At 44.0% G+C, this 25,728-nt stretch overlaps 1 protein-coding gene across 11 annotated transcripts in view; it reads right to left on the bottom strand.

The window, feature by feature from the left end:
* Positions 1-1,070: 1,070 nt before the first annotated feature.
* DEPDC5 (DEP domain containing 5) overlaps positions 1,071-25,728 on the bottom strand; it is a 49,489-nt gene continuing 24,831 nt past the window's right edge. For 5 of the 11 annotated variants that reach the window (XM_026075123.1, XM_026075120.1, XM_026075121.1 and 2 more), the window contains exons 26-42: positions 24,258-24,441; positions 22,873-23,033; positions 21,666-21,783; positions 21,323-21,490; positions 20,212-20,431; positions 19,138-19,271; positions 18,184-18,292; positions 13,393-13,544; positions 12,559-12,636; positions 11,964-12,096; positions 10,849-10,957; positions 10,323-10,547; positions 6,202-6,371; positions 5,049-5,220; positions 3,927-3,987; positions 2,762-2,844; positions 1,071-1,872 (exon numbers count right to left, since the gene is read on the bottom strand). In XM_026075123.1, the coding sequence (XP_025930908.1) occupies positions 1,577-1,872; positions 2,762-2,844; positions 3,927-3,987; positions 5,049-5,220; positions 6,202-6,371; positions 10,323-10,547; positions 10,849-10,957; positions 11,964-12,096; positions 12,559-12,636; positions 13,393-13,544; positions 18,184-18,292; positions 19,138-19,271; positions 20,212-20,431; positions 21,323-21,490; positions 21,666-21,783; positions 22,873-23,033; positions 24,258-24,441 (2,573 nt within the window). In that variant the 3' untranslated portion in view covers positions 1,071-1,576. Of the gene's footprint in view, positions 1,873-2,761; positions 2,845-3,926; positions 3,988-5,048; positions 5,221-6,201; positions 6,372-10,305; positions 10,548-10,848; positions 10,958-11,963; positions 12,097-12,558; positions 12,637-13,392; positions 13,545-18,183; positions 18,293-19,137; positions 19,272-20,211; positions 20,432-21,322; positions 21,491-21,665; positions 21,784-22,872; positions 23,034-24,257; positions 24,442-25,728 lie in introns of all 11 variants that reach the window. The other 6 variants (XM_026075126.1, XM_026075125.1, XM_026075124.1 and 3 more) reach the window with 4 other exon arrangements.

A 25,728-nucleotide genomic window follows, 5' to 3' on the forward strand; every position in this document is an offset into this window, starting at 1 on the left:
GCCCCGGCCTCCCCTCCGGCCCCCGGCGCTACCTGCCGGCCCGGCCGCAGCAGCCTCGCCCCGGATCGCGGCCCGCCGGCACCGCGCGGAGCCTCCGCCGCCCCGAGGTCCTCGCAGGTAGAGGACGCTGCAGCCCCCGCGGAGCCTGGAAAAAACCCTCCCTGCTCTGACAAAGCGCCTGCTGCCTGCCCAGCTCCTTTCCCAGTAAGGGATGGTGCAGAATGGGTGCAGCAAGGTATTTTCATAGTAGACTTTTTTTTAAGATGTTAATGGGGATCAGACCCATTGTAATCCACGCGGATGAACTGAATGAAGAGGCTTGCAGCTCAGGCTAATCTTCTCTAGGTGGGTGCTGCCTGGTGACAGATGAGTCATCCAGCAGCAGTTTAGGTGATAAAACCGAAGCAGCTATGATTTTCCTTGAAGCAGGTCTGCACACCCGTGTGAAGGTAGGAGTGCGGCTTGCAGCCCGCTGCTGACTTCAATTTAGCAGATTACATTAGCAAAAAAGATCTTGCAGCCAAGTGCAGTGCAATGCTGCAGGGTACAGGTCCTGCCCCCCCCCCCCGAGTCCACGCTTAAATAGCCAGCTTGCGCTGAAGTCCCTGCTGCTCCGTGCTAGCTTTCTCTGCAAACACCAACACCGCCTACTCGAGGACAGGTATCTTTATTTTGCTGTGTGCACAGACATATCCTCAAAACTGTTCATAATCTCCCTTCTTCCTCTAATCAGCAGCATGTTGCATTTAGTTGCCCTTGATTTCTCCTTAGACTTGGATGCTGGCCTAGCTGGACAGTAACTGGCTTCTTGCTCCTGCTGCATGACACTGCTCTAGATCCAGAGCTGGGGACAGAAAGTCCTCTATGATTAATGGACAAAGTTCCACCACTGAACTTAAAAGTCAAGGTAGCCATGACTTTCTCAGGAGCACTTCATTATCACGCTGGACATGAGCAGCGGTATTTCCTTTTGGCAAAGCTCTGCATTTTCCGCACACCTCATTATTCCCCAATTCCATATTTACTCGTTGTCAAGAGTGACAACAGAACATCACAGAACATCAAGTCGCTTCGTTTTCTGCAGTTTTACTTATTTACATGTATGAACATTTAACAAGTGTGTCTCACATTTTATCTTACATATTCACACAAGCAGGTACACCTCAACAGGGAGGGAGGCAGGGTGCTGTCAGGCATGTCAGATGCAAACTGCACCGACCATCTCCAGCGATGATAAGCTTCTACCACCACTTTCTGTGCTGTATCTAACTGCCCTTGGAAACCATCCGCACCCTCCCTGTTTTACTTCTGCTCTAACTGAAGTTTTGGCAATCAAGGGCTGCAGCTACTTAAAAATCAAGCTGARATCAGGCAATAGGTACTGGCAAGCCAAGAGCCCAGGTTCTTTTTCCAAGGGCTTAATCAAATTCTGTTGAATATCAACAGCAATATTGATCAGGTCCCCTCTGAGCTTCAGGATGAACGCAACAGAGAGGCCCTTTTCCAGTCACTCTCTACTACTTTCCTGTCACACAGTAAAGCTTTTAGCCGTCTCCCTTAGAGACACCATCCCCTTTCACGGAGCACTAGCATGCATCTTATCCAGACAGTCAGTCCAGAACAAGACAAGCCGGCTATCTTTGTTCCAGCAAAAGTCTGTAAAGTCTTTGAGCAACCGATCAGCAAATTTCTCATCCCCAGTGGCACTGGATCGCCACGTTTTGGTCAGCATGGTGTTGTAGGCCCAGTTGTAGCCAATGCGCTCCTCACAGAACATGTTCTGGTTGGTGGAGCTCGTGGAGTTGCGCCGGCGTCGCTGCTGCCCACAGGAGAATTTCCGCTTGGAATATGGGAGCTGCAAAAACACCGTCCCTGGGGGAAACGGACAGGACTTTAGTCTAAGGCAGACCTAAGCCTCTACGACCAGCAGCTGATTCATGAGATTCTGAAAGGGAAACTGGGCTGAGTTTCATTTAATTGCTTTTTTAGCAAGATAAAATGAGACATGCTTTTCCTTCTTCCCTTTTACGTGCTATTTCCTTCTGCAAATTACAACACTCAGAGAGAGCACTTAGTTTTGTCTTTCTCTTGGTGGAAGGGAATGTAGCAAAGCTGTAGGCTCTGACCCATCTTTCCATCTTTACGCCAATCTCCATTCTCTTCTGCAGTCTTCCAAAAGCTCTTTTCCTGCCATTGCCTTCATGTCCCAGCAACCCATTTGAACATACTATCATTTTACTGTGATATGCCATGCATGGAGCTTAGTTAAAAAGTGCTGATAGATCACCCGCATTAATGAAGAAGAATATGGAGAGCAAGTGGATCCTAAATGCTCTCATTATCTCCCACACAGTGCGTGCAGGGAGAGATGCAGCTATAACCGAACTTAAACCAGAGGAGGGTACTGACCTCTCCCACATTGCTTCCCTACAAGCTTCTAGATACACATTTGTATAAGCTACACTCAGAATAAGCTCTGGCTTTATTACTGTATCTCCCTCTCCTGCAAATAAAAAGTTGCAGAGACCCCATAAAGGCAGATTGCAAATCAATGCCATTCATTAGCAGCAACGCTCTGTGCTTATTTCATACTGTCTCTCCAGTTTTTTTGGTTTGTGTTGGCTGATACATTTACTTGTGATCTGACTAGAGACACAGTGAGGATCGGTGCCACTGACACAAAACACAAACTGACTGTAAAATGGTTCTTTTGTTTATAATAGCCTCCTCCTCGCCCCCCTGCCTGCCAAGTATTGCTCACCTGTGACATGGATATACTGGGGCTTGTTCTCAGCTGGAAAGTTGAATGCAGAGGCTGAGTATTTATCTTGCACAAATCCGAATCTGGGGAAACAAACACCAGGAAGAAATAAATAAATAAATAAATAAAAGCTGCTCCAGCTAGGATTCCTTCAGCCCAGGGCAGGGGCATGAGGGAAAATCTTCCACAACCACATCCAAAGGCCCCTTTTTCCAAGGACTGAAGGCAAGGGAAAAAAGGGAAGAGGAGACCCGAGCTTCTCCAAATGCTCCCTGCCCCTGCGAGGCACAGTGTGAAGTTCTGCAACACCGCACTGATCCCTTTCCTAGCTTGTGTCTGAAACAAGAGCGCCAGTAGCTCAGTTTGGGAGGGCTTTAAGCAGTCTCTGACAAAATGGGGCAGCTGCACACAGAGGAGGGAAGAGTTATAGTAAAGCAACACATTCCTTGGGTAGACTTCGAGCTGTAAGATCATTCTGTTCCTGCTGGGCAGAGTTCCACACAACCGCAGGCAGCTCACCTGACGCCTCTCTGCTGTTGGAGAACAGTCGTTCCTCTTCTGCTTTCTGAGCTAATGAAAGTACATCTCCAAGCTAAATTCCATTACAAAAGCCAGCCTCTCTATCATGAAAAAGAGCCTGGCAGCAGCTCTGTGAAACAAACTGGCAGCTCAAGCATGCAGAGGGGCAAGGCTAGGTAGTATTCAAAACGTTCAGCAATTTCTTCTTAAATTGTTCCCAACCTCCTGTATGCAGCTCATAACCCAGTCTCCTGCTTGCTGTCAGTCACTGGTTGTCGTCCAGCTCAGGACTACATTAAGTACACATGGAGGAATAACAGTCCCTGCTCACACGGAAGTCTATTTGCAGTCTATTGCTTCTAACCTAGAACAACAGGGCATCTTCCAAAGCCAAAGCCCTGCCCAGGACAAGGGTAAGGTTTGCTATGGAGCGACAAGCTGAAACACAGTATCCACCTGCCCCCTTCACCCCCACAGAAGCACTTCCAGGCATTTTAGTTATGTTTTAATCTAATAATCTGCAAGCAGACTTCAGAGAGGCAGACTGCACCGAACCCAGGCAGCTCAGGAGCGAGTGCTCAGCGCAGGTCTTCATCCCACCTCATCCAGGGAGATACAAACCTTGCAGTCAGTCTGCTCCACATACCTGTAGGCTATTGCTTCCTGGAGGAGATGCATACGGTCCCAGTATGTTTCTGGCTCAAAGCCTGAAACAAACAAAAAGGTAACGATCACCTAGCGAAGCCCCTTAATTTCCTTCGCTCTTGCAAAACTTCAGTCTTCCTCGGACTCTTTCTGCGCACTTTGGTTTTTTCTGGCCCTCTCTTTTAGCCCTATTTTCTGCCAGCTGTCCCTTGAATGCCAGCCTATTAGACATATGCCTTGTATACATCAGTAGCAAATTCATCCCTGAATTCAGCTTTTGTATCTTTAGAGATGAAGGAAAGGGCAAGGAAGGAGAGTTGGCGGCTGTGTATCACTATAGAGGGCACCGAAAATACTTACTCACAGCATATGGGTTTGTCACTGATCCTTCTACATTTACACCTGGACACTGGGTCGAGGGTTAACAAAAATAAAGAAACTGATCATCTTCACTATTTTAACACAGAGTCTCTTCCAACTTGTCTTTTCTCATGATGCAGCATTACCTCTCTCTGCATGGGGATGGTGCTGTCTGATATCTGAGCTCTCACCTGAGACTTACAGCAACAGCGTCACTCGAATGGGAGAGGTCACATTGCAGAAAAGACGACTGCAGTTTCTAGCTCTTAATCTCAAGTGCAAGCACTCTTACCATGAATGTAACCATGGCAACAAAAAAGAGGATGGCAGTCACGAAAACCTAATCTCACTGAGGGGGAGAAGCAGCAAATGCAGGATACAAAGGCAGCTCCCCTATGGGCAGGGCCTACCAGCAAAATAGACTTTTACAGTGTAACATCATGTCAAACAGTAAAACTACTTGATACAGGTTCTGTAAGGGCATGCAACATTATGACAACAAGGATCAGTGGGGAGACCGCCTTTCCCCTGCCTTGGTACTTCTTGCTGCCAACTTCGTGCAGTGTTACATGCCGATTAGCCTGCCAGCACAGCTTCCTCGGAGCACCACCTTCCCGCCAGGGGCTGTACAGGAATATAAAGGCAGGCTCTTCATCCAGCTGATGCATTTCTGATAAATGAGGTTCTTCATGCTAGCTATGTGCCAGAAGGGATCTACTTGCAGGAGAGTATCCCAAAGGGTAAAATAAAGCACATTTCTTACCATCAAACAAATGCTCGCTGCCCTCCTTCAACAAGCAGCTAACATTGAGTGGGATGAACAACTGAGCTCTAAGTGGGTCTCCATATAAGTAGCTGGGCAACGCGAATGGACCTTCCAAGACTGGAACTAGCAGGAAGCCACAGGATGTGGCTTTCCGATGCCAGCCCTGAACCTGAGAAAAAGATTCAAACAATGAATCATACCACATATGTCAAACTGAGGAAAGGCACTAATGTGCATAGGAGCAACTCATCTTGCCAAGAATAGATCAGACATGCTCAATTCTCCACCGGCTCAGCTTGCTTCGCACGGCAAGCACACAAGCGTCCCCGTAAGCAAAGCTGTACAAGCACAAGACATCAGGCTTTCCTTTTTTAAGTGCCACATCAATCAGAAAGCACTTTAAAATAGGACATTTTTCAGGAACTGATTCAGCCTACTTATCAGCAGTGGCTAAGTACTGCTGCTTTACTGGAAAGTGCAACAGATTTCATATAAAAGCAAAAACAATCAACTAGTGCTATTTGTTTGGGTGGGGTAAAACCTGGCGTTAAACAGAGCCAGAGCTTTACAGAAGATACAAAAGGGAAAACGAAACAAAAGTCAAGAAAACTCTAATAAAAAAAAAAAAGACAAGAACTGCTTGCATTTTCAATTCAAAATGTTTTCAGCAAGTTCAAAAAAAGCTAAAAATCATGGTTGACTGGGAAGAACACACTGCCTACCAAAGCCCTGTCATGAAAGCAATTCCATTGAGTTTTAAAGCTCTTAGGTTTGGGGAGAGAAGGAACATGATGTGAAAGACATTCCTTTCCAAAGATCCAGTTTAAGGCCTAAGATTTGCCTAGGCGGGACTTAAATACCATCTTCACCTGTACTGGCCTCTACACAGTGGGCATGAAACCCTTCAGATGCAGAATACTGTCCCACAGACAGAGTGACTATAGATAGCATGATAAATCATGATCGGGTGCAGCAATGCCAACACTTAACAGTATGATCATCAGTAAAATTACCTATCAAAATGGCAGCAGCTCCAACCCACAGTCGCTCTCCTAATACTTCCCACCTGACACATGACAACGTTCACAGTGGTGTAACGGGTAAGCAGTTAGGCCAGACTGGCACTGCTGTGGTCTCCCAGAACCCTTACCATCTCAAAAAGAACAGCCGCAGTCACTGCCATCCAGTGTAACTTGATCTCAAAGGCAGCATTCAAGGAGAAATTGCCATGGTAATAACAACTGCACCACTCCAAGCGGTCCGTGCGGTTATTCACATCCACATCAAGCGTCACTGTCCGCTGCTCGGGCACCGTGGCAGCTAAGCAGCCAAGGAATAGGGGTGATATTTAGAAGGTATGTTCGAGAGAGGGTGGGAGAAAAGAAGAGAACAGAAGAAAACAAGACAAACAAGCCATCTGGAATGAATCTGTCCTCCTCCCACTCCTCCCCAGATATTTTTTTGGGCTAAGAGAATAGTCTAGGAATGCTGCTCACCTAGATCACAAAAGACAGAAAAAATAGTATTACTCATACCAGGAGTCTATGCCACAGAATTACCTCCCCAAGCAGTCGAGACATCTCAACTGCAATAAAGAAACTCTACCAAGAGCCAAACAGCTAATCAATAAGTGTCTGGTGCCCTAATTAAATATGGCTAGACAACACTACCTCCTTCAGTACCCAGGACTTCCCTAATTGGTTTCTATCTGCCCCCACCAGAAATCACAATGGGGCACCGTTACCCAGGGCAGGAGCATTCCAGGACTTTCCATAGCTAAAGGACATTAGAAACTAAACTCCTTGTTTCTTTAACCCCACATCAATATCCCACATTACCACATTGCTAAAACTGCATATCCAACAGTTTTTGTAAAAGCAAGAGAAGTCAGCCAAGACTCATGCAGCAGTGTTAGGATCACTGCAATACTTTCCACTCCTAGGCAATCAGGGGTAGAAGAGTGCCCAAGATCCAGCTCCTTTTGTGCCCCACATCCCAGAATTCCAGTCAAAGAAAATCTCAGATACCAGGCAAAAGAGGAACAGAAGCACAGAAAGTGGAAGTGACTTGGCTGGTGTCATAGAGTGACTGCAGGCAAGGCCAGGGATAGACCCCAGACCTCCCAACGTTGGGTCCAAAGTCCTGCTATGAGCCATGGTGTCACTTTCAACTTTCCGTTATACAAATGCAACATTTAACATTTCTATAATGTTAAAAACTGACATCAAATACAAAGGGCTGCAATAATACTACTGAAAAACCCTTGCTTGGCACTTCATGGTGCCTTTTAATTGCATGCATTAGGGATAGATATTGTTATATCTTGCCTAAGTAAAGGAAGACGTGCCCCCTTTTATATAGTCAGCTTTAAAGGACCCTATTGAATGGCTGAAGTCCATCCTCAAGGTAGAAGGAAAGTTTCCACCTTCATTCACTTCTACTGCAAGTTGGCTGGAGACAGTTTTCAGGGTTAAAAGCAAATCCTTTACACTSCTGTTACTGCAGCTTAGCAACAGGGGGGAAAAAAAACACCCAAAAATGGAAGAATATCACCCAGTTTTGTTTTGTAAATAAAATCCATATCTATCTGTAGGAGTTGTGTTATCTGCAAGTTCTGAGTTGATCTGATATCGTCAGACAGATCAACATCTCATGATTTTATATTTTGTCCTCCTCTTCACTTGCAATATCACTGTAGATGCAACGTTTGTGGTTAGGAGAAGGTTACAATGTCAGTTTTGTAACAAAATACGAACCCTGGTTTGAGATGCTGGAAGGCAACCTCCCAAAAGATGTAAAGCAAAAGCAGCTCAGGCAGGTAGATGCCGGTCATTAGCTACGAGGTCAGTGATAACACGACAGTCCACTGTACCTGAACCAGCACACTGTGAAGAATGAGCTCCCTGCTCCCTTAGGCTGTTCCTTCTTGTACGTACTGCAGCCACTCCGTTAGGGCTGGAGTCTCTCTCTCCCCCTTGCCTGCAGCTGTAATTCACAGGCAAGGCAGCAGGAAGACAGCCCAACCGGGTGAACTAATAATAAGGACCTTACAAACTGATGAAAAATATCCACGTTTCTCTGAATTTAGAAGCTTCCGATTATAATCAACTTAATTTTAATAAAATAAACTCCCTGGCTTCCGTGTATCTGATTTTAAGAAGACTCACCTGCTTCCCACTTGTCTTGTACCACTGAGTATTTAGCTAATGATTTATTGAGTACATCGGAGAGGAGCAGGCAGGTTATTCTCCAGTCACAGACTACGCTACATACATCGCTACAATTGCTAGTGCATGCATTGCTATAAATCAAAAGGGACAAGATTAGGTATATCACAGGTCAGATTTTCAGTGGGAAGGGAAAGGGGACAATCACTGGGAGGGATAAGGATTTTAGGGATACATGGAGCTTGTTCCAGAGCTCCCAATGCTTGCATGCAATTTTGTGTCACAGCCTGACATTTAGGGAAGGTGGGGAGGGGAAGAAATCAAAACCACAACCAAATCAAAGCCAAGAGAGGAACAAATGAAGTCACGTGGACCAGAGGTCATATGAGTTTAGTAAAGCTCCTCGCCTCTGATGTGCTGATAAATTTTTTTGATGGAACACTGTTTAGAAGAGGGACAGCACAGAAACATTAATTAAACCAGTTCACTTTAAGAAAAAGAAGTTCTATACTGAGTTTTCCTCCAAGAAACGACCCTTGGAATAACCAGAGTGCATGTCAGCAGCTTGGAGGCATTTCTCATTCATCCATGGCCTGCAAATTAGTTAAACAGCAGAATGGACATAATTCCAATGGAAATGAGAGAAGGGCTATAGAAGTGTGCGACTACATCACACACTGAGGGAATACGCTCTTTTCTGGCTGGTGTTAAAGAAAAGGTGAAAGAGGCACTAAAACACCCTTCCTTCTTTGCCCGTTTCCCCACGTGCGAGCTTACTGAGTCTTGATCATCTCATCTCAAAAGTGGACAGGCATAGAAAAGTGAAGTTGTTTTCCCAGGCCAAGCAGTGAGTAAGAGATCAAAGCAAGAACAGGATCCAGCCCCAGCTCCTCAGCCCTCAAAATGCTTTCATGCCAGCCTACGTTCAGACTTTGGTTTTGTCCAATCATTGAGCTAATGAGGTTGGATACTGGCCAAAGTAACAGATTTATCGTGCGGCAGGGAAAAATATCCTGCATATGTTGGCTTCAGGGATTTAACCCTAAGTTCAGGCTTCCTATCCTTAATGCTTTCCCATTTCTGATGCTGTTCCTCTTCAAACAAGACTTTCAGAAATACATATGGATTATTGTTACTTCAGGTTTAAGAGATACAGATGCTACACCAAGAATAAGTCACTTCTCTTCAGAAGGTCAAATATATAAAATAGGAGAACAGTGGAATTTTATTTTTATCCCTAATTGAGATAATCCTTTAAAAGATGCATCTAAATAAATCTGAAGCTGCAGTTCCATAGCAATGATTTTTCTGGTAATTTTAAACAGGGAAAGGGTAGCAAAAGCAAGTGACTCAGGCTGGCCCGGAAACGCAACAAAGAGATGACAAAGCAACACAGTCCAACATGCAGCCAGTATGTTTCACAGGCTGTTAATGGTAGTCAGTGTTGTACTTCACACATTGCAGAACCTTTAGAGGTTATAATTGTATCTTGCCCAGCTGCATCCTGATCTTCCAAATGCAACCCCTACGGCTCCCACACTGCAGGGATCACTTGCAGCTGGGCTTCCCAGACATTAACACACAGAGTCTGGCTGCAAATGGTTCAGACTAGCCCAGGAGCCTCCAGCACCACATCACAGAAAACTTCTCTAAGACATCTGGATCTCACTGGGGCTCTTGTCCTTGGGAAGCACTTAGGCATGTCATTTTAAGCAGAGTTTGGATTATCTACTGTTCTCACAACTTATCCCTCCACGCTCTTCACAGGTTGTAAAGAGTCTATTTGGCTCTGCAAGGAGACACAAAGTCAGTGTTCTCTCTCTGAATTTTAGAGGATGGCACGGGGGAAGAGACAGGAGCAATGAATTTTTCCAAAATACTTTTTGCTGTATTTCAGTAACGAGCAGCAAAATTTGCCCTGCTCAGCCAGTGAAACGTACCTCAGACATATGAGAATGAGATCACCTGCAAGACACATAAGGCCAGCATGAAATTCGCAGCTTTATTGCTGGTCCACGTGAGATCATACCCTTGGCTGGCTGCTCTTCCCCCTTCAAACTATCCCCTTGCACTTCCCCAGCTGTCACCTGTGCTGTGCATCTACCTAAGAGTGCAGCTGCCTGGCTCCGTCCTCCGAAACTGCGGCTAAAGGAACTGTGCCTACTTGCATAGGAGGCTGGGCGGCTGGGCAGCCAGGGCAGGAGGAACGCTGGGATTTCTGAGTGCAGGAGCTCTTCTGCCACAAACGCCACCTCAAACCATTTCCTCTGAAAGGTGGAGAAGTCGTCCATAGCAGCTGTGTGCCACATGGTAGGCTGCTGCATGCCCACTGAACAAAAAGCAAGGGGAAGGACAGGTCACAGTCAGAAACAAGTGCTCACAATCAAGAAAGAGAAGTGGCTCTTTTTGAAAATGGGGAAGGAAAAAAAAAAATTAGGTCACATTGTTTGTAATTGCTTTTTTTAAAAGAAAGTTCCCAAAGATTAACTAAATTTCTTCAACTCTCTTTAGAACTGTTTCTGGTTGCTCCCAAGGTGCATTTCTGCAGCAGCACCCCTAAGAATCAAGTGCAGCTAGTGACTATGCAAACAGATAAGGAGGAAAGTCTTGTAATTAAACAGAATTCTGACCTCGCTCAGGTTCTTTGTCCACAACAATCTTGTAAAAATAAAAGCCATAGATGAAGGTTCGTAAAGCTTCTCCAGATGCATGGACAATCAGTTGCTCTTCTAGCATTTTCTGAAGAGAACAAAGTAAACACAGAAGAAAAAGGAGAAGTCACTCTCAAAGTTATATAAAGAGGTTGCTAGAGAACATTAGGAAATTATTTTCTTTCTTGAAGTCTTTTTGTCCAGATATGTACCTAAGGAGAATATCAGCAATGCATCTCTTGACATTCTGCAAGTGCAGCAAGTCCTTATCTCCTTGAGAAATTGCATTTGACCTTTCTGCAGATGTCTGCCTTCCTCCCTTACCTCGCTCTGGTTTTATTGATTGGTCTACAGGAAGGCAAGAGGTCAGAAACATTCTACGTTCTCTGTTAATTGATATGGGATCTCAGTAGAGGAATGAACTCCAAAGCATTTCCAACCTTCCGCCCCCGATGCAGTTCAGCTGGGAAGAAAAAATCCATGAACACAAGCAGTATATCTTGCACAAAGTGTTTATACCTCAGCATCCATGAAAGAGAATTCATTTGCTGTTTGCATCACAACTTCATTACCCAAACCAATTATCAGAACAAAGAAAAAAGAGGAAAAGAAAAAGAAAAAAAGAAATCACTGTTGTGCCTCATGCTTCTAACAATTGGGACATCTCAGCAACCTACTGGCTAATGGCAGGTTGTACACAGAACTGTCACCAACTCATAACAGTGGAAAAAATAATGTATATTACTACTGAAGAACACATTGCTGCTTCATGATTGAACATCCAAAAAATTGAAGCTATTCAAGAAAAAACAACAATTTGCTGAGATATAAATCAGGTAGCGGTAGGGTGTGCATATCTATTATCATCTCCATCATAAACTAACATCTAACATCTAAGAGGCACTGAAAATTCTGGTGGAAGAAGTTATTTTCTGTGCTGCCCTCATTACCTCATATTTTGCTTAGCATATTCTTCAACATGTATCAACAAGAGGATTTTAATAAGAAACAGGGATTATACTATGGTTTCCTCTACAGTTCTACTTTCTTCACAGAGAGGGATATCTCTGGCCTTCCCCAGACCACTTTCTTACCTGCATGATGTCAATCGCCATGGCTTGCGTTTGCACACCTTCCACGTTATTCACCAGCCAATGTACAACTTCTGCACTGATGAAACAGTATGGGGAGAGGCCCTTCTGTTCAGAGAGCAGCTGGATCCCTGTGCTGAATCACAGCAAGTCAAATATGTCGTTAACATGGACCAATTGATAAATCTACAAGTTACAAGGACAAAATCACTGTTGGGGAAAAAAAAGCAGATAGAGGGATAAAGACACAGAACAAGAAACGCACAGTGCCCCCAAAGGGACATATTGTTAGCTTCTGGTAACAAAAATGAACACGTGACATAAACAGCACCTTGGTGTCACCCTTGCTGAGGAACCTTGCTTTGACAAGACTGGGATTCTGATAATAGAGGTCTGTACGGCCATACCGGTACCTCAATTTCTACAGAATTCCCTCCTGGAGAGATAGGAATTGAATAACAAAAGGGAGCTGGAAAAACTCCAGAGCTGACATGGGGTTTCTTTGAGTGTCTCCGTGCCTCACATCATCTTACAAAACTTCCAGACAGATATTAAGCATACTTGGACTAAAAAACAGAAAAACAAACAAAAAACTTACGTGGGATGTTTCATGGCTTCAAGAATCTCTATCAAGGTGGAGGAAGAAGTCAGAGAGCTTGCTGAACACTGCTGAGAGCTGGGAAGCAAACAGAATCATGTCAAAAATCAGGGCAGCTGCCAGATTTGTTCAAATATGTACATTTATGAAAAATGCAATCTCTTCCCTGTGCTGTGCCACATTTATTTCCTTCTTCATCTCACGAAGGACAACTAAAGGCATCAGACCCATTTTCCCAACCTTAGGCTGTAAGGACATTACTATACTGACCCAATTCACGCTATCAAATGTGCTGCCAGAGTCAAAAGCAACTGAGAGCAAACATTTTAAAAGTTGGCTTTTTTAACTTCCATATACAAACACAGGAAGCAGGTACTCATATGGTTTATTTTCAGTGCTGCTTCCTCCCCAGTGTTTCACCACCAGGTTGGAACCTCTTGGATTTCACCAACCTACTTGATCCATTTAGGCATGCAGGGGCCCCCTTTGCTAAAACAGAGGGAAGACAGATGTCAATGCAAAGCCTGGTTTTCTGCTAACAGCTTTCAGAAATAGAATTTCTTCATTCTTCATTTCCAGAAGAATGAAACTTTTGGGGGGTAGGGTGGGAGGAAAAAAAATCAGGCCTCACATTCATTTAATTGTGGGAAACCAGGTTGCAAGGCTTGTTTTACTACTGCATTTTCTGCATGTGGAAATGCTGCAGCAAGGTCTTGTTGTGACAAGCACCTTCTAGCACTGACAGACCTCCTGTTCCACGAACCCATTCCTCGACCTCAGCAAGGGGAATGCACTGACCACCACGCCAGCACAGTACTGCCGTGCTCTTCTTACCCGCTCTCGGCAGAACCGGCTGTAGCATATCCTTGGTCTGCTACACTCTGGGAACTTCCCAAGGCCTGAGCGTTGCCCCTATCAGCTGACTGGCCCGCGTTTATCAAGGTATTGCCATCTAAGGTTGCAGGAGCTGTTTGATCTATAGAGACCTGCAAGGAGTACAACACAGCAACATCTTTATGGTATTGATAACATAATCCTTTTCCCATTTCCTTTCTTTTTTCCCCCCCTCTCATTTGCACCTCATCTCAAGTTTCTGTAAATGACAAACAGTACTGTAAGGCAAGTACAAACATATGCAGAAAGGATAAATACAGTCTCACTTTGGTCATCACTAGAGAGCTACTGACAAATATGAAATTCAGTACGTCAGTATTCCATAGTGGCCCCAACAAAGATGAGGATCACCAACGCAGCAACAACTCTGTCGAGAGAACTACTGTCAAGCTAGCAACACTGGTCCCAACCTGACATTTTCAACTTAAATGAGTAAGTATAATTATAAACGTTCAATGGACAGAACAGGAATCCTAGTCACTAAGAGATAAGTAGTAAGCAATTAGCAAAATAGTTTCAACTCTAACTCTCAGACAAAAATATGTGAATTTACCACAAGGAATTCAAGTTTCATAATGCACAAAAGCAGCTCATCTTCCTTCCTTTCTTAGGGTAGTATCAGGAGGCTGGTTGGCACCCACCCACACCTATGTCACCGAGACAACAAGAACACTTTCCTCCCGCAGGAACACTTGCACTATTCCATGGTAGACTGAACAGTTCACAAAAATTAACATAAAATCATTTCAGAAAGAACACGGATGCTGAAAGATTCAGCAAAGTACAGGCTGTAATTGCCATCTGCCATTAACACGTATGGCTTAGGAAAGGCATATTATATAAAAGCTAGAGAGGTGGGGAAGTGGCATATGCACAGCAGAGAGTAACTCAAATCTGCGTAAATATGAAGGCTCACCTGCCCTCGCGAACCCACGGCACACGCCCAGCTAAAATCACAGAGCTGTAATACGACTTAGCTCTGATGGCTGGACCAGCAGAGCCCTTTATCTGTGCCACTTCTCGCACCCCAAAGATCTCTCACTCTGCAATGGCAGATGTCCCTTTTGGGGCAGCCAAAAATGGCAGATGCTCCACACTGAATCTACAGTCCTCACAGCCAGCTAAATCCACTCTTCCTCCTCAGAGCTCATTTCAACCAGCAGTATTTTCTATGGTTACGCTGCTTTATTGCTAAATCTTAACTAGTGCTAAGTGTACAAACAACATCTGTCATGATGACTCTTTCAGACCAAGATGAAACCAATGTTTTCAGCTCTCAGTTGTTTAAGAACCCGAGAACACAACTTGACTTAGATATCCTCAGAACCACCTGTCAGTTAACTAACACTGGAGAAATTTAGCCAAGAATGAGGTAAGCAAGCTGCGGCCATCTTTGCTTCGCAAGGGAAAATGGAAAACCAGCACTTACTGACACGCAAAACGAGAAGCTTCAGTAGTTGGCAAGACAGTAATACAGTAGTGAAAAGCACAGTAAGGCAGGGCACATGAATATCCAACGCACATCAAAATTATTGAATGGTGGAAGGAAACAGGTGCATCACCCATCAAGCACTTCATCCTTTTCATGCTGCGCATCTCCTTCTCAGCAAGCAGATCTGGAAACTAACCCAGGTTCCCCAAACTGCAAGCCCAGGACGACAAATGCTCTCTCTCACCTCAGTCCAAAAGCCAGAGATGACGAGACACCATTCAAAACTAACCTGTGAGTAGAAGGTTGAAGCTGTGCGTGGGCTGCGAACAAAATCCATAAAGAAGGCCCCATCCTGAAGGCATCAGAGGAAGTAGGCCCAGTAATGGCAACAGCAACAGGAACAAGGAGATGAAGAAAAGCAAATACAGGTTGTGCAAGTATGAAATGACCACAGAGAGAAAGTATGAGAAGAATGCAAATCCCAAATAGACCCAGAATCAGGTGCAGCAGAGCAGGAGCATCAGGAGATACACACACACATCCTTACTTTCTCTCTCTGTACCAAGACATTACTTTTCCTTAGCACAGACACTTTTCCAAAGACTTGTAAACCACACTGATCAGAAGCCAATTCAAAACCACAGCCTTCCTTCACACTTCTTAGGAGAAAGACTTGAGCTCTACTCTAAGCGGGTCTTCGTTTCAATTGCAAAACCTGAATAGTGATAGAGAAACCTATGTAACTGCATGTGTTATGACATATTTCAAAAGAAGGCCAGCTCTTTTCTAGTCTGTCAGTCACTCAAATGATAAAGAGAGGGAGGCAAAGAAACACGCTTCAGGAAGCATACTCTTCCTCTCAAATGCAGGTTCTGGTATGGTGCAAAGGAAAGGGAAGAAAAATTCATCACAAAGACTTCTCCAACACTGTGTTTAATACCTTGTGCAAAATTAAGCACGCGCTGCCTATCCTATGTTCCCTGCCTACTTACAAACCCAGGATGAATTTATCCCCTACTACTATTCTAAAATACATCACCATTCTCTTATCACACAAGACACTGCACTGGAACCCAGCTAGGTTTTTGTTCCCTATTTGCAATTCTCTGTTCTGTTCCCTAGGCAAAACATTTTGTCTATAGCCTGCAGTTAAGAGGATGCTCACCCTGGTACGTATGTATAAAACATTTTCTGCAAAGAATTCATGCCAGGGTACAGGGCTGGCAACTTACGCAGTGCAGAAACAGAGCAGGCAACCGGTATCTGTAAGGACAAAGACTCCCCAAACAGTTTACGCATCAAGCTAACTCACTGTGTTAAATCACTCCATATTGCCCAATAACTGCCTGCTGAAGTGACTTGTCAATGCTATTCTGAAACAGAAGAGCTGGAGACGGTGGTTCACTTTTGTTTTGGACCAGCTCCAGCACTGAATAGCAACCTGGAAGAGCACTTGTTCCCTTGGCTGCTGACAGGGCACACAGCTCTGACAATTTGTCAGTGCTTGGGCTGCAGTCTCTGGACAGCCAACAGACATACTGCTGATGAACCCTAAAGTGGTTGCATGTCCTGGAAGCAGGAGGCACACACTTGCTGATGTCTCCGAGCAAGCACAAAGTTGCCCAATAAGGCTATCTGCTCACTGGAACCTTTCCAGCGAGTGCCATCAATTTGGAGATCCCATCTGCTGTCCTCCAGGTCCCTGTGTGTAATTGTTTATAGCAGCGCTCACTACCGGCCTGTGAAAGGCTGTCAACTGATAACAACACGCTCTTCCAGATCTTACAGTAGCCTTCTAGGGAGGCTTTTTAACAAAGTTACTTTTAAAATTACAGAGAACAGCACTTGTTCATAGCACAAGGTCTGTTATATTGTTTCTAACACACTACTGTGCCAGTACACAGCAGCCATTGCCCAGAAAGCCAAGTTTTGCCTTTTTCCCTCTGCTACGCAGAACAACTCGCCACACTATTCTTCTGTCCTGTGTCTGATGTGGCATTTTCACCAGTTTTGCTGTAGAAAGAGACATTTATAATTTCTCTATTTAAAGAAGGAAGTTTGAGGAAGTTCATCTTCCTAAATGGTAAAAGAAGAAAATGCAAAGCATGAATTAGGATCCGGAAGTCTGCAAACATGCCTCTAAAACTCAATTTCTGCACCTACTTTTTCCAAGGCTAGAATGACCTGCTCCTCGTCTCTTCCGTTGCAAAATGAGAAAGTTTCCAAAACAAATAGGTGTTTATTACTAAGATGACTGCAATTAGTCTACCGCTTCAGCTAGCAATATCCAGGTCTCCGGAATAATGTAATACGTCCCTTGTGGTGGTGCTAATGCACCAGTCATGAAGGGACTTCCTGTACACAAAAGGTTGGATGTTGAAATATCAGATGCTAAGAGAGCAATACTGAAAGAGATGGGTAAGCATCCAGACAGTTAATAGTGGGAATCGGAGAACTTTTTCTTTGCAATACTTCAGCTGTTGAATCCAAAGACAGGTCATACTTTTAAGTGTTGTATCTTGGTTCAGTTCCTTGTTACTCCTGCTGGAGAATCTCCATGCCAGAATACAGGGGAAAAAAAAAGAAAAAAAAAAAAAAACACAAAAACAAATCTTTCTGGTTGGACATGAAGGTGAAAATTTGGTTCTCATGTCACTCACAGGGCAGTTGACAGGAAGGCTAAGGGATAGCACAGCCTTCTCTAAGTGTCTGAAGAGAGCTCCAGGAAGACAGTCTTCTCCAGCCTGGAGTCTGGTCAGAAAAGGAATGACATATAAAACATCACCCAGGAATACGTCCTCTCCTCCAAACAGAAGTAAGTACCTGGGGTTCCTGCTGTTAAAATTTCACTGAAGCTTCATACAACCAAGGTCTAGAGCTTAATTTTGGTCTGCAAGACAGCATCCATATAGATGCAGTCAGCACTGTATTTCTTAATCTAAAACCAAACACCAATTGAAATTAAATATGCTGCCAGAAAAGAAAATGGAGGAATTAACAAATGCCATTTAAATTAGCAAAGAATGCCGAGGTAGTATCCCAGGGTTTTGATCTCATTGCCACAGTTTTAACAAAGAACTGAAGGATGGCTGCGCCCAAACCTCTCTTTATGCCATCGCACACAAAGGCTTAAGGACATTCCAGGTACAGCCCCAGTCCTTGCATGATCAGATAATAAGATATGGTGTGCTGCAGCCATACGCTTAGAGCAGTAATCTGTTTTTTCCTTTGTATAATCCAATTATTTGAGAAATTCTCACATAAAAATAGCAGCTGAACAAAGACCAGAAAGTCTTTACCTTACGAGGGCTGTCCATATAGGTGGGCGTGATGGCAATGCTCCCGCTCTCCGAAGGCTGCCCAGAGCTCTTCCCAGACAGCATTGCTGCTTGCTGCTCCCCCAGGGTCCTGAAGCAAAGGAAGGAATCGAGTTTGTTCCAGTGTGCTCCAGGGCAGCCTCTGCCTCAAGGCCCCTGTTGCAGAGGGGTACTACTGTATTTTCAGACATTTGCTTCCCTGTACTCCGAAGCACAGAGTCAGTCCAATGTTTCTCAAGTACTTTCTACCCCACATATACAACATGGATCCTTGAACTTACTCAGTTTTCTTATGCATATGTAATACTACCTCATAATTAAAAAATATTCAAATCTTTTACACATTTAACAGCAACAGACCAGTGTTTTAAGATGCGTTTTCAGCATATCTGGGATTAGTAATTTTGAGCTTGTTTGAACCATCATAGAAGAATCTCAAATTCCACAGGCATTTCAACAGATGTTATCAGTCCAAACAACGTATTTTCTTTACAGATTGGCTATATTCATTACCCAATGTTTACCCTGAGACTACTCTATGGGTATGGAATACTTGTGCACACTTTTGTCCCAGCTAAGCTCTTCATACATGATACAACTATGATGGCAAATCAGAAACGGATGACTCTGATGTGTGATGCACTGAGATGCTACGTGAAAATGAGCTCCTTTTAAGTTACTAGAAATGCACTTCTCTAGCCTCTTTCTTCTTTCCCCGTCTCTGGTATTCATTCTGTTACGGAAACAGAATACAAGAAAATCCCTGGAAATGCCCAGTATTTCCCCAGCTCAGCTTCAAGGATACTAAAGCAGCAGGATCCCAAATCCCTTTTTTGCAAGGCAAAGTTGTCCTAATCTGCTTTAGCCAGTACAGAAGGAAGATAAGTAGGAAGGATATTTTGGGGCGCTTCACGCAGCCTGGTCGCAGGGACTCACTTCTGACTGGCTTCCATCTCCAGCAGGGCTGAGAGGGCCGAGGTTCCTTTCTTCCCAATGGGAGGCCCAGCCTGCTCCAGAGAGTGGGTAGGAATTGGACCCGCAATCTGCAATCCTTTCATGGCAGAGCCTTTCTAAAGAAGGAGAAATGGAAGCACAGACCTAGTCAAGCCAGGCTTAAGTAATAAGCAAGGACGCAACACCTCATGTCAGCAGGGCTTTAATAGGCACCTTTAAAAAGGGAGTTAAACCACAGGTACATGAGAAATGGACCAGCCTAGTGTCTTATATGGATGCTGTTCTCCAAATAAAAGGGATACTGTTCTATAAATAAAAGTGGCTTTGCTCTGATATAAGTCACTCCATTCAGTAGGTGAATTTGAAGAGAATTTGATACACCTCAACTAGTTTTTGATGGCTGCCTTAAAACTATTCCCCAGGAATTCAGCCGTAGAGCTCTCTCTTCACATTCCTTTTCCTAAGCGTGCAGCACACAGCCAGCGCAGCTAGGAGAAGTTACCAGCTCCACTCCCTCAAAAATTCCTTCTCAGCGATGATCTGCACCACAAGCTGCAATAGCATGCACGGGCTAACCATAACCGCAACACAAGGCAACGCACGTTTGCAAAGAGGTGGCACCAGACTTGTGCCAAGAGCAGACCAGCTGAGGAGAAAACAGAGCTCCAACAGGCTACGACACAGTACGCTGTGCAGAAGCGTTTGCACCCTGAGTGAGCAAACTCTGTTCCATTTCTAGTTCCAGTCACGGCAGCATGGGGGGATACCCATTCCTGGCAAATTTAATTAGTTTCAGTAGTTTGGGAGTAGCAAGGTGCTAACGTGGCTGTACTATTTCAGCTCTGAAATAGTTTGTCCATCAGCATGGGACTGTGCTGTACGTACAGACACAAACACATGCACACACATACATCCCGTTTCGTTTGGAGTTGGCTCAAGTATGTCTGCTAATGCTTCATTAGACCATGCAGATAAACTCAGCGGATGGCAAAGGACTGCAAGAGGACAAAGGTGTCACCTATACTCAGTTTCTCACCCAGCTAAAAGTTGACTCACTCGAATCATTCTGTCAGACCGATGGCGTCGACGAATGCGGTTCAAACCCTCCACAAAGCGAATGAAGCCATCCAGGAGCTGCCACTCCTCCTCATCAGAGCGCGGCTTGTCTCCATATACATCGCAATGCACTTCTCCTTCCATAATGCGTTTTGTGGCACTGATGCAGGCAGGCAGCAGCAGAAAGCGGGTCCTCCAAAATTTCAGTGACTCGATAAGGCTGAAGGAAGGAACATGGAAGACAGACAGGACAGAGTTCACCACAGCTTCCTAGGAAGGATTTTACAGTCAGTAAAACGTATATCTATCGGCTGTGAATTTCAGCAAGCACAGCAGAATGTCGCTATCCCTGTGTGAGAAAGAGCAGGCCACGCAATGGAACGGCCAGCAGGATGAATACCACTGGGAAGTATTCCAACACACTGATACGCAGAAGAGAACACAAGCCCATCTTCAAAATAGTTATATCATAGGCATACACCTCCTTTTCTGAAAGAGGTAGGCTACAAAGGCTTTTCCTCCAGAAATAAGCAAAGAAAAAGGAATTTCAAAGGTACATGTTAGGGCCACAGAAACAGGTTGAGACCTGAAAAGAAACAAAGATACAAAAAGACTGGCTTTGTTTTGAGAAGATATCAAAAAGGCTACTGACACTATCAGAGATATTCCACATGGCCAATGAGAAAGCCTGGCCTAAATAGTTTAGGAGTATGATTACAGTCAGGCTAAGCCTAGGACTCAAACAAGCCTCCAACAGTTTCAAAACTAAATGGAAGTTTTGAGTCAGATACAGAAATGAGTAAGAAGCCAAGAAAAGCATCTGAGGGGTGCAAAACATCATATTTCTTTGTATTTGTAGGAGAGGGAAATATAGTTCATACTTAATTTTGTGATCAAGACTTTGTATCAAAGATCAGATAATGCAACAGCAAGGCTGATACACTCATGCGAGGGTAACAAAGCTGCTAGCAGCATACAAGTGAAATCAGGCCAGCTACTCTCCCTGGAGTACCGAGCTTTCGTAGGCTGAACTTGTTAAAGAAATTTTAGGTCAAAAAAGAAAAAAGGAAATTAGGACACAGAACAGTCTGGATGGAAAAGGAGATCTCACCTGAAATCCTCAGAGCCAGCAGAACAGATATACTGATCCAAGTAATTCCACTTGTACTCTTCCAGTCGCTCATGGGAAAATTCTACCCAGCAAGAGACAAATTCCGAGTCAGAGTGCGAGGGACATAAGCTGTATGTGTAGTTTATCTGAGCAGATTCATATGGATACCTAAGAGAGACAAAGCAAACCTTAATTTCAGCATCATCAATAGCAGTACTTCTCTTTCTTCTCCTAAAGAGAGAGAAGGCTCTCTGGTACATTCTTTCAAGCAAGTACAGATAGTTGGAAAAGCATGTTCATCTGAACATTTAATAGCAAACTGTTCTACTAAAGGGATACTCACTTCGGCAGGTACCGAGTCACAGTAATTATTTTGTCTTTTAATGTTACTTTGTGGAAAGTACGGCCCATGCTCAGCCAGTACTGATCTTCTTCCTCTGGCCGATTTCTTGATACAAGACCTAATTGTAAGAAAGCAAAACATGCACCTTTTTAAGCTTACTGCAACAGTCATAACATTGTCAACAAACCGCATCCATAGAAAAAGACTCCAGGATTGGGTTTCTCAACTCAGACATAAACTAAGAGCCATCTTTCAGGTCATCTTTTCTAAGAGCTGTTTGCATCATGAGCCTTATGTTCTTACAATTAACATTTGTTAATGACACAACCAAAGATGAAGGGCATTTGCAATTCGTACACCACCAGCATAGACTTTCCCTGGGAAAGGCAACTGGACAGCAGACAATATGAAGTGCTGAGAAACTGGTGGATACGATGGCAAAGCTGAGCTCCGCTTTCCCTTCCTCTCTGTGCTTCATTCCTGGAATTAGCCACTTAAGCTCGACACTTTACCAAAGGAGCCTTTGCTGCTCATTCCCAAAGCAGAGAATAACAACTACATCCTGTTTGTGTGTATTCCCTTCTCTATGAACTCTGACTTGTCTAGGGAATATTAAAAAAAAAAAAAAGTCTGAAGTCAAATAGTACAGTCAGATTCTCTCAAGGGAATATGAGACCCTTTCAACCCACTCCTAGTCCTCTGGGGTCTAACCAGGTGTAGCTGAATCACGGTTTTAGGACAGTGAAGCTTTATCTGCTCACCTGGGACTTTCAGCTATTTTAGAGTTAGGAAATTATTTCCAGGCTAACTTTCAGATAAATACATTTTGGAGGGTTTGGTCTGTCTTCTTATAGAGACGTGCCTGCTCTACAGTTGCCATGTGAATTGTGTTTAAGATGTGTTCGCCCAAACGGCACTCAAGCCATATTTCATTTGGGGTCACCCCTACGAATATTAGTCTTTTTTCTTTTTTTAAAATCACAGTCAAAAGGCTCCTTTTCCTCTATCCTGCACCTGTTCCTTGAAGGTGCACTTAGTTGTCTGTGCTGCCTCACATCTGGTTCTCTACCTCCGAAGACYGTCATTTAACAAAATGAGAAGAAACAAAGAGCTAAAAGGACTATCTGCGCCTGATTCGTGGAGGTTACTGGCACTGGTGGAAGGAGAGAAGGACAAAAGGCTGCATTGTCAGTGCAAAGTCACTCACCTCTGCTGTAAAGGGGACTGCTGCTGAGGGGGGGCGGCACGGTCGTGGCTGGTTTCTGTGGCTTGGATTGCACAATAATTTGATAGCCTTGCATGAGACGCTGACAAATGAACTCCTCAAACACCTGCTGGGCTGTCATCTGCACCCCTTCCTCATCTCTCCTGAACACAAAGGTTAAGAAGGAGACTAGAATAAGGAAGCTGAGCATCCACCTATTCTTAGCTCTGCCTTTCCTGACCGAGGATTCTTCTTGCACTGGGATCTGTGCGAGTGGAGCCCTCTGCCTGAGGAAACCAACCTTCAGGAACTGTAAAGAAGAACGAGTACCTTTCTGTTGTTTATAACAGGTGATGGTTAGCTGTCTGGCAATATTTATTAATGCCTTTGAAAGCAGTTTTGAAATGAGTTAAACGCTGAATCTAAAAAAAGATTTGCTTATAACAGTTGTTAAACTTCCGATAAATTTAGCAATGATCACTTTTATAGCACTTTCCAGAGAATCTCAGCACACTTTGTAAATGTTCAGCGGAACCCAGAATCACAAGTGTGGGGGCTTCACTCTATCCCAGAGAGGCAAGTCTAGARCAGAGACAGATTAAGACACTTCAAGCACCAACCAGCAGCTAAGATGAGGAGAGCCTCCACGTCACTACGTCATTACATCTACTTCTGCTCTCCTGAACTTTGCCCTCCTGCTGTAAAGGGACATGGCATTTCTTTAATCCTGCTATTTACTAGCAGGATTCAGTGTTTCAGGCACCTTGACTACTGCTTTTGTATTTTCCCCGCAAAGCAGCAAAATGCAGAGGTTTGTCTGATGCTTTATAAATTGTGGAAAGCTTGAAAGATGTTTAAAAAGCTGACACAGCTTCAGAAAGACAAAGCAATTAAAGAAGAGTTACCAGAGACTTGCAAGAGAAGCTCAGAAGCTCTCTTTATCCCATTAACACTGCTTTCCTCCAAAATGCTTTCAACTAAATATCTCTAGAAGTAGGAATAAGCATCTTATATATATATATATTGTGTACACACGCACATTTGTTCATTTAGCAGTTCTAAAATACTTGCTGGAAAACAGATTAACAAAGGTGATAGTCTGGGGTTGTTTTTTTGATTAAAAAAACAGAACAAAAAGCAAAGAGACGTAAAATTCTGGACTGAAACCACTTCTAGCATAAAATCTGCTGAAAACAATACTGTCAGATGGTAACATCAGAAAAGGTGCAAAGTTACCACTGAAAAGGGAAAATTAAGTATTCCACTGCCAACTATGTTGGCAATTCATCCTCCTCTTGTACAGACTCCAAAGCACTCCTCTTCCATCAACTGCGCCTTAAGCATTTTGATTCGGTTCAAGATACATTACAGAGAAGGTGCTGGAAAACCTGTCAATGTCAGCTTCGGGGAGGAGATCGTAGCAGCCCTCGGTGTAATCGTTCTGCAGACTCTGACGGTCGGGAAAGTAGTCCGTGGTAAGAGGGAGACATGCCGGAGTAGTAAGAGATTTCCAGTCCACTCCAACTGTACAACAGAAGCCTGGCACTACGGGGGGAGCAGACAGCGTCAGAACTGCCTCGTTGTATAATTGGCAGGGGAGACAACGGGGGCATATATGGTCACCCATAAGAATCAGGGTGCAGAGGGAGATGAGAGAAACATGTGAAGAGGAAAGTTGAAAAGAATGAGGGACAAGTGCAGAGTTGGCATAAAGTCAACAGGGACAAAAAAAGGGTGGAATGGAAATAGAACAGGAAAGTAAGAGGGAAAGAAGGGAGGGAGAGAAAGAGACAGAGTTTGTTAAACAATGCAGTGCACATGCTAATTTAATCCCACCATGCAAATGGGATTCAAAGTTAATATGTTTAATTTTCAGTTGATTGAAAGCTAGAGCTGACATAGCCACTGCTCTGCCAAAATTATAGCAAGTCAGGTGCAGTTATAGATTATAAATAACAAAACCAGATCAACATTCCAAGTCTGAACAAGAAAACCAGACCAGCTTTGCGTCCTAGATAACTGCAGAAGGAGCTAGGGATGGGGAGAGAAGGAATGACAGACTGGCCTGTTTCTGGCATAGTACAACAGCAGAAAGGGGAGTATTTCTAGAGTTATAAAAACAGAAGACAGATCCAGAGGGGTGGGAAGATGAGAAAAATAGTAATTTGGAAAGCATTCCTTTTCTACACCCTTTCCCAGAGTTATGTTGCAATTTCAGGATTCTGGAGATCTATAACCAGACATTAAAAAGTGAAAGCCAACTAAATTATATCAAATCATCAGTTCACTACTGTGCCACATTCTGACCTGCCTCAATCAACCTGTATCAAGGCACTCAGCCAATTGCTAGTTCTCAACTTATTGTCACAGAGATCTTAAAGATAAAAAAATATTTTATAATGAAGATGTTAACATTAATGAGCAGAACACTGCACAAGAAAATTATACAAGACAGACTGCTACAAAGAAAATGTTTTCTTAAGCAGTCGCACACTTGTTTCTGTATTTGATGAAGGCACATATTTCTCAGTAAATGGTACCAAATGCAGAAACTGACTGTACTACTTCCGCTTCAATTAGCTGGCGCCAAGCAAACCTTTCATACTGGGAAGCAGATAAGAGTTCAGCAAGTTTTTGCATAATAGTGTCTGGTAAGGAAAGAACTGTGGAAGTAACATGACAACCAGTTTTGGATATTCTTAAGAGCTGTAGAACCACAATCCCAGTGAGCTACACAATACAGGGAGATCCTGCCAGTTACTGCAGAGCAAAACTCCTGCCAAAAGCCAAGTCGGCTTCCCAATTTCTTGCCTACCACCTCCTGATGCTTCTAGACATGCACATGCCCTTTTCCTATCT

Source organism: Apteryx rowi, unplaced genomic scaffold (genome assembly GCF_003343035.1).
Source record: "Apteryx rowi isolate R43461 unplaced genomic scaffold, aptRow1 scaffold_40, whole genome shotgun sequence".
NCBI classification, from domain to species: Eukaryota; Metazoa; Chordata; class Aves; order Apterygiformes; family Apterygidae; genus Apteryx; species Apteryx rowi.